Source organism: Sciurus vulgaris (assembly GCF_902686455.1).
Source record: "Sciurus vulgaris genome assembly, chromosome: 6".
NCBI classification, from domain to species: domain Eukaryota; kingdom Metazoa; phylum Chordata; class Mammalia; order Rodentia; family Sciuridae; genus Sciurus; species Sciurus vulgaris.
In genome coordinates this window covers 111,339,123-111,353,373 of record NC_136466.1, presented here as the reverse complement: position 1 = coordinate 111,353,373, position 14,251 = coordinate 111,339,123, and the positions used below count along the sequence as shown (strand labels likewise).

The following is a 14,251-nucleotide window of genomic DNA, read 5'->3' as shown; positions in this document are numbered from 1 at the left end:
GTGGCAGTTTTTCTTTTCTTTTTTTTTTTTTTTTTTGAGTTCTTCATATATTCTGAGTTCCTTGTACATTAGCCTCCTAAGGGAAAAGTGGGTAGCAAAAAATCTTCTTTCTATAAGCTCTCTTCATGCTTTTTATTGTTTCCTTTGCTTGCAGAAGCATTTTAATTTTATGCCATCCCACTTAGAGATTTTTGGTTTTGTTAAGCAAGTTGGTGCCTCATTCTCAACAAAAGTGCTGAAACCATACATTGGAGAAAAGACAGCCTTTTTAACAAATGGTGCTGGGAAAACTGGATATCCATATGTAGAAGAATGAGACTACATCTCTACATCTTACCCTGCACAAAAGTCAAATCAAAGTGGATCAAAGACCTAGGAATTAAAGTAGAAAGTGCAACTGCTAGATGAAAATATGGTCAACACTCCAACTTACTGTCATGACCTTAATCACACTATTCATCAATATAATTGTAAATGTAATTATTACAAGAACCATATAGTAACCCTTCAAATGTTGGAAATGCAATGACACAGAGCCACTGGGCTATGGGGACCACGTGGGAATATGCAGTGGGGCCTTCTCTCCATGGGCCTCAGCTGGAAGCTCAGGAGGGCTGTGGCCACATGCAGCTCTCACCTTAAAGCCAGGTCAAGACCCAGGTCAGAAATGAGTCACCTACAAGGTCCCAAACATTTCACACTCTAAATTACCATTTGTAGAGATTTTTTAAAAAGAATTCCATCTCAGAACTATGTTGTGATTCTTCTGGGCTGCAATGTTTCTTTCCTCATTTAGCTTTCTTAACCATAAAATTAAAAGGAAAGAATTTGACCTGACACATTTCAGGTTTATTCATAACATTTACATTTTTTTTAAACCACTCTAATGTCAAGGCCCAAAGTGTCATGGGCATGTTAACACAAAGATGCACTTCTAAATATACTTTTCTTTGGTTGTTTCAATTCTGGAGTTAAGACTTTAATAATAACACAATGAAACAATTTGATTTTGAATTATAAACAATAAGAAGATGAAACTTTGAGTTAATCCACTTGGATCATTTTTCCCTTAAAAACCATATTTCATTTAATATTTTATATTTCAATGGACAGAAAATATCAATTTCATACCCTATGTGCTTCTAATGCAGACCCTGAGATTAATTTCTAATCCTTGAACCATTTCAAAGCCAATAGAAGGCTCCAGAAAACTGGGTGTTAAGTATAGGCCATGACTGGCACCACAAAGAATTTCCAAAGCAGGATTTTCTCCTTTAAGAACTCATTGAGAGCTGGGCACAGTGATTCCTGCCTGTAATCCCAGCACTTTGGGAGGCTGAGGCAGGAGGATTGCAAGTTTGAAGTCAGCCTCAGCAACTTGGTGAGGCCCTGAGAAACTCATCAAGATCCTATCTCAAAATTAATAAATAAAAAAGGTCAGAGATGGGACTGGAGATATAACTCAATTGGTAGAATTCTTGCCTCACAAGCACAAGGCCCTGGGTTCAATCCCCAGCACTGCAAAACAAAAAGGGAGGTGGGGGAACAGGCTGGCCAGGGTTGTGGCTCAGTGGTTACACACCCCTAGGTTCAATCCCCAGTACAGAAAAAATATATTTAAATAAAAACAACTCATTGAGAGATAGCTTCACCTTGGCTTGAAGTAGAAGAGGACAAATTGGAGGTGTTTTACCTTAACTTAATACCTAGTATCTTGGAGTTCACTAGATTATTTATTTTTTTTAAAAAATGAAGTTTATTGTTAAGAACTCTTCCTGGTAAACACTGGTGCTTTGAGATTAAATTAAAATTAAATTACAGATATCCAAGATGCTATATGGTTTCCTAATACAATGAAAATCCTCAGGCAGGTCAAAGCTTGCCAATGTCTTGTGCCTCTGCATCTGTCTTTCAATTTGTGATCTCTATACCAATGAAAATTATTCAGATGATTGGCAGCCTGCAATAATATCCTAACACAAGACTCTCCGGTTATAGTGTTTTTTCATCACTACAAATATACCTTATATGTTCTAGCATTACTCTATTTTGTATACTATAAAACATTTCTTTTATATCAATTCAAATTAGACTACTACTTTTCTTTGTTATGCTATTAATATAAGTTATTGGTAGCATTGACATATGCTTCAGGATTTCCTATAGATTCTCATTTTACAATCATGTTTTCTAAATTCCATTAATGGAATAGAAATCAATTCACTAGATTGTGACCAGAATTTTCTTTTAAAATAATGTAAAACAGAAAATATCAGAAAACATTCCACATGTTATTTCATATAACTTTGCTTAAATTGCATGTGTATGGATTGGGGGTGGTGACAGTGTGACAATTTATTCTGCGGATTATGGCAAAACAAAAACATGTTTGATAAATGCATGTTTTAGATTGAAACAAATACTTGTTTCCCTCACCTTATTTTTTGTTGTCTAATATTTTTAAATAGATATTTTATTGCTTATTTTTCCCATGTGGCTTCTCAAAAGACCTATTAAGGTTAAATAACATAATGGTTACATCTTGTGCACATTTCACTAAAATATTGTTTTAAACCTCAGAAAACTCAAGACTTAGGTCCCAGTCAGTCTTGTCCCTGTATCAACCAGTTTTTATTGTGTGCCCTCAAATTTCTCTTTTATTAGAAGTTCCAGCCTCTCTGGCTATTATTCACGTACTAAAAGATGAAGTATATTTCACTTTGAGTTCACTGCCAATCATGTTGTAGACCCTCATGATGAAAGCAACTGAAGAGAGGCAGAGGGACCCATGGTCATCCCAGGGCCAGACAGGGTTTTCCAGGGTCACCTGTTCTCCCCACTCATTTACATTTTTTCAGAGTGGGAGGAGTACAAAGGAGATCATCAGCCTGGAGTAGGAGTGGCCCGAGGGTTTTTTTGCCAGGACAGTTTCTTCTTCTGTCCCCACAAGCCCTGCCATTTCTACAGAGCCTTCCAAATACTTTTCCTATGAGTCATTACTTTAACCTTATCAGTGTATAAGTCTTATCCGTATCAGTGAAATGCCTGCACTCCCCAGAGCAGGGCCAAGATCCAAAAGTATAATTTAGATACTCTGCAAATATTCGCATAAAGAAAAGAAAATGGCATTAGCACCTTTTCTGTCATATATTCCTAAAATGCCTCCTCTAAAGAACTTACTTCTTGAGATCTGGGAGTCACACATTCAACAAATCCTAACAATTCTACCAGAATGCAGTAATCGCACACAGTTCAATGAATGTCTACAGAACTGTAAAGGATCTTGCCTCAACTGGCAGCCTCTTATCCCAAGCAGAAACCCAAAAAGCTCAAAATAACCTAACCATGCAATTTAAAATCATGATCACTCTCCAACATCTATAAAACTATAACTCACAAAATATAAATCTAAAGGAAGATTTTATTATTTACATATGTGACATGACCTTTGATACCAACACCTGTCACTTTAAGTTCTGCAACCTCATCACTGCAAAATACAGCACAGAGAGAGCCGCAACCACTGATTGCTGGGTACCCTCTCTTTCTCTCCTTCCTGGTCAATTAAATTCCTGCTCCATGTTCATTTGCCTATGTGTGTATCTATTCATAGATTTTAAAAATTTATATAAAGACTCATATATGTGTGTGTTCTGTTTTTATTTTAATTCATGATTTTACATGTGAAAATGAGCATATAATCATGGGGTTAGGACATAAGAAAAAATGCAACAGACTGATCCCTAAGGAAAGGCCTATTTCCTACAGAAAACAGATGACAGTATGAATGGAGAGGTATAAGTACGAACACAAGCATGTACACACACACCTATACGCAATCATATCCTATACCATGAAACTACTGTTTAACTGATATTTCTACAGGTACAAGAAAACACAAGGAAGTTATCTGTAAGTTTAAGAACCTAAAAATAAAACACTTATGAACCCATCCAACCTGAAACTTGAACATTCAACATACCAGGGACTCTCGTGGTTCCATTCTCAGTCTCCTACTTCTCTCATTAGTTATAACAGCTATCTTGAATTTGGGGATTTTTTCCCCTCATTCTCTCATTTTTCTTTACAGCTTATGCATATATGTATGTGCCCCCTAGTAATAAATTATTTTATTGTACACTTTATAAAAAGGAAATCTCTCTATAGCATTTTGCAGCTTACTTTTTGTGTTCACCTTTATGCTTCTGAGATGCATGCAGAGTAGTGGTAATTAATTCATTTTTATTACTGTATAGTATTCCATATACATAATTTAAAGGCATACAGAATTACCTGTATATTCCCCATTTGAGTTATTTCCTGCTGCTCTACATACTCATGAATATGTCTGCTAGTACATAGTAAGGAAATGCACTTTTACAACTTCACAAGATAATGTCAAATTGTTCTCCAAAGTTGTTATACAGCTTTTACTCCTTTCAACTGTGTATGAGTTTCCATTATTTGCATGCTCACTAAAACATGGTATTGTCAGACTTCTTTAACTTCTGCCAATCTAATAAGCATAAAATGGTATCTTCTTGCGGTTTTTTCTGGTATATCTTATACGAGCACTTAGTTTTCTTAAGTGCTTAGTTTCAAAACAACACATAGAGGAAATTAAAAGGAGGCAACATTTTGATGTAGAGATAAAAGTGGTAAAAACAATTAAAAATCAAAAATAGGATTTTATAAGTCTAGCTACAAGGCTCCTTGATTTTCTATAACTTCCCCCTAAGAGATAGTATCATACCTTCTTTTCTGTAGATAACTTTGTTCCTTTTCAAGTCCATGAAGACCAAAAGAAAGATTCAAATTGGAAGTGCAGGAACCAGTCGGTGATATGAAAGACTGCTGGGCTTCTGTATCTGCTGTCACTTCGCTGTTCTCCCTTAGCGGGTACCTACTGGGGCTGGTGTCAGTAGGAAGGACTTGCTTGCAGCTCTGAGGCTCCAGAGAGGAACCCATGGATTCAGGGCTGGTGTGGGCAGAGATTCCCTCTATGTTAATATAATTGATATCCAAATCTCCAACCTGGAAGTTGAAAGCAAATTTTTTTGCTGAGCAAAAACCAGAAAGAATGGCTTAACTAAGAATTAATAAAACTTCCTAATTTAAAAAATTTCCACCTTATTGGTAGAATTTTTGGCTTTGTTTTTCCTTATTTTTGTTTGGTTTTATGTAACCAGGGAATTCCTTCACAATCTGTTTTTGCTCACGTGGCTGCCATCCCATAATTCACAGAAAGGAAGAAAGTTTCAAAGACTGTTTTTTATTATGAATACAGAAACTTCTTATGCTTTTAACATTTTGTGAACCACTGACTCAAAATAAGGAGGAAATGTTGAAAATACTTAAGGAAAAACTAAGGAGTATACTGCTTTATTCATCAGAATTCATCAGTTCATCAGAATCTGGGAAACCAGATGGCGGTCACATCACCTTGAGTCTCCCCCAAAACACACCAAACAAAAATAACAAATAAAACGACACAAAGTACACGTGCGTTACACACTTAGAAGACAAGAAATGCCCCAAACCTCAAATTACCTGTGAATAAGAAAATAAGCATCAATTCCAGCAAGTACCCCTTACTCCCACCATGAGATTTGGCAGAAATATAAGGAGCCAGTGGGGGCCTAAAACTTATCTAGAAATCATCACCAGAGAGAAGTGTGACCCACACAAAGAAAAAAAAAGAAAAAAAAAAAGTGTTAATCGACCAAAGCACTTGCTCTTAGAAGCTTAAAAGTGCAGTGATTTGAGTGACAGTCATTAGAAGGCATTATTTCTTGGGGGTAAGTCTATAAAAAGGAGGAGAGTGGGGCCAGGGTATAGCTCGAAGTAGAACACACACGTAGTGCCTTCAAGATCCTACATTCAATCTCTGTCACCTAAACCAAACAAGAAGAAGAAAAGAAAGAGAGCAGAGATAGTGTGGTAAAGAAGAAAAGAAGCAAAAGGGGAAATTTTAGGATCCGAAATCATCGAGCATCATTATTATGATTTTTAAGGCAAAAATCCATTAATGAATGCCCATACTTGCAAATGAAAGTCTAATGAGTAAAGGGATGTTTACAGAAACTCAAAATATCCCCTGACAACATGTTAAATAATTTTAGAAAGAAAAAAAAATAGTTACCTTACTGAAAAGCAATTTGATAGATCAAAGGTAAAATCACAAGGGACAGTTTGACATTAGATACCTCCTGATATAATGCACTGAGAAGAACACAACATCATTCCCATAAAATTTCTCCCAAACACAATCCAATTTTGAAGAAACAGCAGACAAACCAAAACTGAAGGACCTTCTAGGAAAATCAAAATAAATAAGGTTCATATTCTTAAAAAAAATTAATGTAATAAAAGACAAAGATATATGAAATGACCCAGATTAAAGGAGACTAAAGAGATGTGGCAACTAAATACAACATATATCATGGAATTTTCTTTTACTGCAAAGAACACTATTGGGACAACTGGCTAAAATTGAATGAGGTCTAGAGATAGTCAACAGTATTTATCAATGATAATTTTCTGATTTGAGCAACCATATTGTGCTTATGTAAGAGAATGTCCATGTTTTTATAAAAATACATCATGAATAACTGAAGGAGAAAGGGGCTCCATATTTTCAATGTATTCTCAAATGGTTAAAAATTTTACATAAATGTTTTAGCCGTTTGCAAGGACACATGCATGCACACACACAAACACACACTCAGCAAATATAAAAGTAAAATGTGGAAAATATTAACATTGGAGGAACTGGAGTAAAAAGTATACAGGGATTCTTTGTACTGAAATTATGTAGGTCTGAAATTATATCCCCCAAAATGTGTTCTTTCAAAGTAGTTTATATGACAAAGAAATTTTCAAAGTAGTTTTTATCATGTGAACATCCTCATCAGGTAGGTCAATAACCTTGAAAATTAATGGGGAGCAGCACAGAATATAAGGTAACAAGGTTTTCAGGTTTCTATATAGATTGAGAGAGACAAAGGAGATTAGAAATATTATTTTCAGATACTGTAGAAATTATTTTAAATACACAGAAGTTGGTCTCTTCACATTTTCCTTGTTATTCAAGTGGTCACAGGAATAGTAGTAAAGACTATATGATAACTGTGCTACACTGATATAATGACCTTTGTGATTTAGGTTTCTTTGATATTTTTCTTTTAGTTGTAGATGGACTCAATAACTTTATTTATTTTTTATTGTAAACAAATGGGATACATGTCGTTTCTCTGTACATGGAGTAAAGGCATACCATTTGTGTAATCATAAATTTACATAGGGTAATGTTGTTTGATTCATTCTGTTATTTTTTCCCTCCCCCCCAACCCCTCCCATCCCTCTTTTCCCTCTATACAGTTCTTCCTGCCTCCATTCTTGCCCCCCTCCCTAACCCTAACCCTAACCCTAACACTAACCCCTCCCACCCCCCATTATGTGTCATCATCTGCTTATCAGTGAGATCATTCCTCCTTCGGTTTTTTGAGATTGGCTTATCTCACTTAGCATGATATTCTCCAATTTCATCCATTTGCCTGCAAATGCCATAATTTTATCATTCTTTATGGCTGAGTTCAATAACTTTATTTTTTTATTTATTTTTATATGGTGCTGAGGATCAAACCCAGTGCCTCACTGTGCTAGGCAAGTGCTCTACCACCGAGCTACAATCCCAGCCCTTGTGATTTAGTTTTATTCCTGGGTTTTAACTGCATGAATTCAACCATATTCAACTATGATTCAGTTTATTGAATTAGACTCTTTGGATTCTCTATAAATGCTTGCTTTAGTTTTTGTTTTGTTTTTTTTTTTGTTGTTTTTTGGTTTTTGTTTTTTGGTTTGTTCAACATTATTAAAGTAATATTTCTTTCCCACAAGATATTCCCAAAGAGAAATGAACCTCCTCTTTGTTCGGGGAAATTCTTCATTTTAAATCCATCTGGGAACACATAAAAAACAGTTTTCCCGATGTAAAATTGAGTCATTTACAATTTTAGTTAGTTGAAGTGAATGGAAGCATTATAGTATTCACTGAGGCTCAGAACAAAATGAAATGAGGACTCAAGAAATCTTTCATTTCAATTATTGAGAAATTATGGCAAAAAAAACCATTAAAATCAGAACATGGAAAATATCTGTACACTAAAAAGTATAAAACACCAATGAAAGAATTTTAAGAACAAAAAAGATAAAATAAATTTTAAAAAAGAATTTGAAGAAGACACAAACAAATGTAGAGATATCTTGTATTCATGGATTGGAAAAACCAATATCTTTAAAATGTCCATACTAGTCAAAGCAATCTACAGGTTCACTGCAATCCCTGTATTTTGGAGAGGGCAGGGGGAGGGAGAGAAGAGAGAATGTGTTTTGTAGAAATAGAAAAAATGATCTTCAAATTCATATGGAACCACTCAAGATCTAGAACAGCTAAAGCGATCTCGAGCAAGAAGCACAAAACTGGAGGCATGGTATTTCTTTTTTCCAAATGATTTTACAAAATTATAATAATGCAAACACAATGGGTCCGGCATAATAACAGACACACAGACTATGGAACAGAATAGAAAGTTCAGAAATTAGTTGGCATATATACTGTCAACTAGTCTTTGACAAAGGTGCCAAGAAAACTGGACGGGGAAACAGTAGTCTTTTAAATAAATGATGCTGGGAAAACTAGACATCCACAGCAAAAAAGTGAAACTGGATCCCTTTCTAACACCATGCACAACAGTCAACTCAAGATGCACTAAAGACTAAAATGTGAAACTTGAAACTACAAAAGTCCTAAAAGAAAGCAGAGGAGAAAGACTCCACGACACTGGTCTTGGCAATGCTTTTTGGGGCTTGACACCAAAAACACAAGTAACAAAAGCAAAGTAAATAAGCAGGACTACATTAAACTAAAATGTCTCTGCAGAGCAAAGAAATGATCAACAAAATTAAGAGGCCTATGGAATGGGAGAAAATATTTACAAATCATATGTCTGAAAAAAGGTTAATATCCAAAATCTACAAGGTACTCATACAACTCAACAGCAAAATAACCTGATTTAAAAATGGGCAAAGGACCTACTAGACATTTTTCCAAAGAAGACTTACAAATGGTAATCAGATATATGAAAAGGTGTCAAACATTACTAATTGTCAGCAAAATGCAAATTAAAACCACAATGAAATGTCACCTGTTAGGATGGCTATTATCAAAAATCAAAAGATAAATGTTGTGAGGATATAGAAAAAAGGAAATTCTGATACACTATCAGTAGAAAAGTAATTGGTACAGTCATTACATAAACCAGTATAGAGATTCCCCTAAAACTGAAGATATAACACTACATAACCCAAAAATTCCATTTCCAGGTATATGGTCAAAGTAATTAAAATCACTCCCCATAAGAGATAGTAGTACTCCACATCCACAGCAGTATTATTTACAAAAGCCAAGACAAGGAATCAACATGTGTCCATCAATGGATGAATGCACAAAGAAAATTCAGTATGTGTGTATCATGATACACACAGAGAGAAGCATATTATTTGGCCTTTAAAAAAGAAAGAAATCCTATCACTTGTGACAACACGGATAAACCTGGAGGATACTGTGCTAATTGAAATAAGCCAAAACACAGAACAACAAATACTATAAGACCTCATTTACATAGGAAGTATAAAAAGTTAAATTCAAAGAAAAAGTGAGTACAGATCTTAACAAACAACACAACAAAAACTATGTGAAGTGATGGATATGTTCAATTAACTTGATTGTAGATATCATTTCACAATGTGTGTGTGTATTTATATGTGTGTGTGTGTGTGTGTGTGTGTGTGTATGTGTGTATTTCAAACCATCATATTATAGGCATACAGTGGTATATGCCTATAATCCCAATGACTCAGGAGGCTAAGACAGGAGAATTGCAAATTCAAGGACAGCCTCAACAACAACTTAGCAAGACCCTGAGCAACTTACAGTGAAGCCCTGTCTCAAAACTAAAAAAAAAGAAAGAAATTTTAAAGGGTCTGGAAATATAGCTCAGTGATAGAGCCCATCCTTGGGTTCAATCCCCAGTACCAAAAAAAAAAAAAAAAAATCATATTATATACCTTAAATATATACGATTTTTGTCAACTATACTTCAAAAAAGCTGGAAGTATCATATATAAAACAATAAATCTTATATAAATATATACGTGCATCTTAGAGTGTGTCTAGAGCACACAAAGTCCAGTTACCCTGTACCCTGAAAGAATATCCCCATGCTCCAATCTAGATTTAGGGCTGACATGCAGCGGGTTTACACCAAGACAACCACAGTTATTTACAATTGTTGTCTATTCTGATTCACTGGTTTCTGTTAACGGTTAGGATGTGTGGTGTCCCCTAAAAGTGCACATGTGAGACAATGCAAGAAGATTTAGAGGAGAAATGATTAGGTTGTGAGAGTTTTAACCCAAACAGTGAATTAATCCCCTAATGGGGATTAACTGAGTGGTAACTGAGGGCAGGTGGGGTGTGGCTGGAGGAGGGGGTCCCTGGGGAACTTGACTTTGGGGTATATATTTTGTATCTGGAGAGTGCAGTCTCTCTCTGTACTTCCTGACCACCATGTGAGCTGTTTCCCTCTGCCACACTCTTCAGACATGATGTCCAATCTCACCAGGAGCCCAGAGGAATGGAGCCAGCCTTCAATGGATTAAGACCTCTGAAATCTTGAGTTCCCAAATAAACCTTTCCTCCTCTACAATTGTTCTGGTTGGATCATTTAGTCACAGCAGAGAAAAAGCTGACTAAAATAGTATCTATGGGATTTTGAATTCCATCCAACATATGTCATTTATACTATGCATTTGTTGTAACAATATTTAGAACACTAGAGAAAATAAGCAAAGTTATTCAACTAAAGGGCTGAAATCGAGATCGATTAGACAGGAAAAAGTTCATATCACAGAAAACATCTATAATTAATAGTGTGAAACATGCATATTAACAAGAAAAGTAAAATACTTTATTGCCCAATTGATATAATATGGTGCACCTCATATGGGGATTAGGTTTTAAAGTCAGTAGAAAAGGAAAAGTTGTTTTGTCAAAATTTTCCATGAAAATCCCTTAAATCTCCTATAAATTAGGATGTGTAGAAATCTTCAGTTCTGTAACTATATGCTAATTTTTATAAACACAAAATTTGAAAATCACTGAATTAGAGAAAAGAACAACATGTAAATAGACCCTTGGCATGTTCAAACCCTCTGCCTTTAAGAGATCTAACTCACAAGTCTCTTTCAGGGAATTGGTGGAAAATTCTGAAAGGTTCCAGTTTCCCTGTAATGCGATACCATTCTGTTTTGATATTATAGATCTATAACCTTAGTACATGTTATTAGATGTGAGGATTAAACAGGTGACCGCATCCTGCAGGCTGGGACCAAGCACTTGCTCATTAGTGATTGCTGGATTTGAATACAAATACTGCCTAATCAGGTCATCCAGGCCCTATTTATTGAAAAGCCATACAAAAGTTGTTGGTGATCCATTGTCATGTCCTATTTTGGCCCCACTAAAGAGCTCTCACACTCTTCTCATTTGCCAGTGTCTTGAGACCCCTCCCCTCCAGTGCTTCTTGGTGAGGTAAGAACTGTCATGATCTGAAATAGAACCTAAGTTGAATGATCCCAAGACAAGATTTCACAGCTGCATCCCCAGGGCTGCTCTGAGGCTTAAGTTTTTTAAAGAAACACAACGATGCTGCACGTATTTCACACATGCTCAAGTTCAGGAAAGAGGTACAGATGCACCCTGCTATGTCAGGTGTGCCTTACCTGATCGATCACCATGCAGTTAGCATAGACTTCACCCCCATTCAGCATGTCGGAAAACTGGCCTGCCGCAAGGAACGTCGGGGAGTGCTTGGATGTTTTGAGGACATCGAAGGAGCGATCTAGCAGAAAATGAAAACAGGACAGATAAAGCGGCAGGAATTTACTTTACAGTGAAGCTTTACCTTCTTGGTCAAACCATAAAGGAAAAAATCAGGAGTGCATTTTTATGATGGCATTTTACTGTCTTCACATTTGAAGATCTACACAAAAGTATGTTCTGTACCCAAATCTTCTCGGTTACCTAGAACCTCCTTGTAGAATGAATAGTTCCAGATAGGTTAATATTGGCCCACTACTGCAGCACTACTGAAATCAATTAAGTGACTGTACTGTAGCTCAGTGGTAGAGCACTTGGCTAGCACATTTGAGGCACCAGGTGCGATCCTCAGCACCACATAAAAATAAATAAATAAAATAAAGAGATTGGGTCCATCTAAAACTAAAAAAAATTTTTTTTAAGTATTTGCCATCAACTTTTAACAGATTAACCTCTATTTGCCTTCATCAATACTGTTGAAGCATTGGAGATATTCCTGTGCTTCTTGGGTAACATGACAGGTTCAGGGCCATGACTCCTTACACGTGCACACAGAGCACAAGGCCCAGCCACTCTGGCTCTGTGCTTCCCCCAGGTGGGGGAGGGGTGTAGAGTCTCCAGTATGAAATTTCCCTCCTGTTTCAACTACAGAAATGGTTTTGTTTGCTTCCTGTCCTTGGCTTTGCTCCAAATAAATGAGGTGAATCAAAGTGCATCCCAGAGAGTTGAGATGTTACCATATTTAGGGAACAAAGAGTTGAAGGTGACAAAACGTATGAGATCCAAAAGGCTTTGTTTCTTATGACTTTGGTTTATTTATAAAGATCAGATATCTTCATGAAGTTTCTTCATCCATAAAAGTGGATTATCATCAGGTTTTCCTCATAGTGTGGTGATGAGGATGAAATGAGTTCAGGCACATGAAGCAGGTGACACTAAGTGCTCAATAAATATCATTTGTCACTACTATTACTGTCACTATTATAAATGGTGATTTTGAAACTTGTTCAATGCAAGGTACAAGGTTATTAATACCAATCATCCTGTGTTGTACTAATAATAGGCTACTGATCCCTGTAAGTGGCATTAACAGGGTAGCTTCAATGTCACATTCTCAGCACTTGTCATTCTCATTCATATTCCAGTACGTTTTCTTAAGTGGATACTATAAAGGGGATCGTGCTGCCCCTATGCCATTAGAGAAGGCACAGGTCCCACGGCCCGTCTTATCTATCTTAGTGTAAAATCTGGGGAAGCCCATGAGAATGAATCAGGAAATTTTAAAAAAGAGTGAATTAGGAAATTTTAAAAAAAGATTAATCATTATTGGACTGATATGCTACAAGTCAAAAATTTACTCTTTCATAGAAAGTCCTTGATGATATAAAAGAAAGATGTATGGGTTGCCCAAATCAAATAGCCCTGGCTTCAGATTCCAAATCCAAAACTACTTCTTTCCCTCAGAACACCAAAGTGAGGTTTTATTAAGCTTCTTGAAAAAATATACAAAGCAAAATAGTTTCTTCTTATGTCCATAATGCATTATTTAATTAACTTACTTGAATGGCTAAGTATATAATATACAAATCCCAAAAATAATTCACAAGTATGAGCTTTATGATCAATTACTATATGTTTTGATTCTGATTACACAAAAAGAAAAGTAAGGTAGGTTCCAAAGGTTATAAATCAAGAACATGACAAAATTCTTCCAATGTGTTCTGAAGTAAGAAAATACTTGCTCATTTGTCATTTTACAGAATGTTTTAAAAACAATCATAAGTGATTCAACATGGCCCTCTGAAGTGTAGTTAACTTCTCAAGAGTGTCAGATTTTCACCAACTATAAAACAGCTGGCATTTCTGCCATCCCATCTGGGAGACTGTTCATCCTCCTTTTTGATCACTGCCAAATTAAAACTTCATTGATAACTAGACTGACCTAAAAACTAACAAGATATTCAATGAAACTATTCCAAGAAATGGATGGTTTTCATTTTTAAAAATACAGAATCTAATGAAATATTACCCCAAACTGTATGATGCAATAAATGCATTGCCAAGGAACCCAAAGGCCATGCTCTTAATGAACAAAAAAAGTTCAGTGTCCAAAAATTCTGACCACTTGCTTCAAGGATGAGCAGGAGCAAAAATTACTGCTATTTTCATATACACAGGTAAAAGACACTGGGGGATACAACTTTCCTTCATAAACAAATCTATCTGCCCTGTGTGGCAGAGCAGAATCTACAAGGAGATTGTGTTCAAGCAGTAAAAGAAACTAAGAGATGGTGGAATCTGGGTATTTTG

At 35.9% G+C, this 14,251-nt stretch overlaps 1 protein-coding gene across 7 annotated transcripts in view; it reads right to left on the bottom strand.

Moving 5' to 3' along the window:
• Positions 1–14,251, bottom strand: part of ARHGEF28 (Rho guanine nucleotide exchange factor 28) — a 324,160-nt gene that overhangs the window by 107,085 nt on the left and 202,824 nt on the right. For all 7 annotated transcript variants that reach the window (XM_079145899.1, XM_079145901.1, XM_079145900.1 and 4 more), the window contains 2 exons: positions 11,845–11,963; positions 4,754–5,034 (listed from right to left, as the gene is read on the bottom strand). In XM_079145899.1, coding sequence (XP_079002025.1) covers positions 4,754–5,034; positions 11,845–11,963 — 400 coding nt within the window. The remainder of the gene's footprint in view (positions 1–4,753; positions 5,035–11,844; positions 11,964–14,251) is intronic.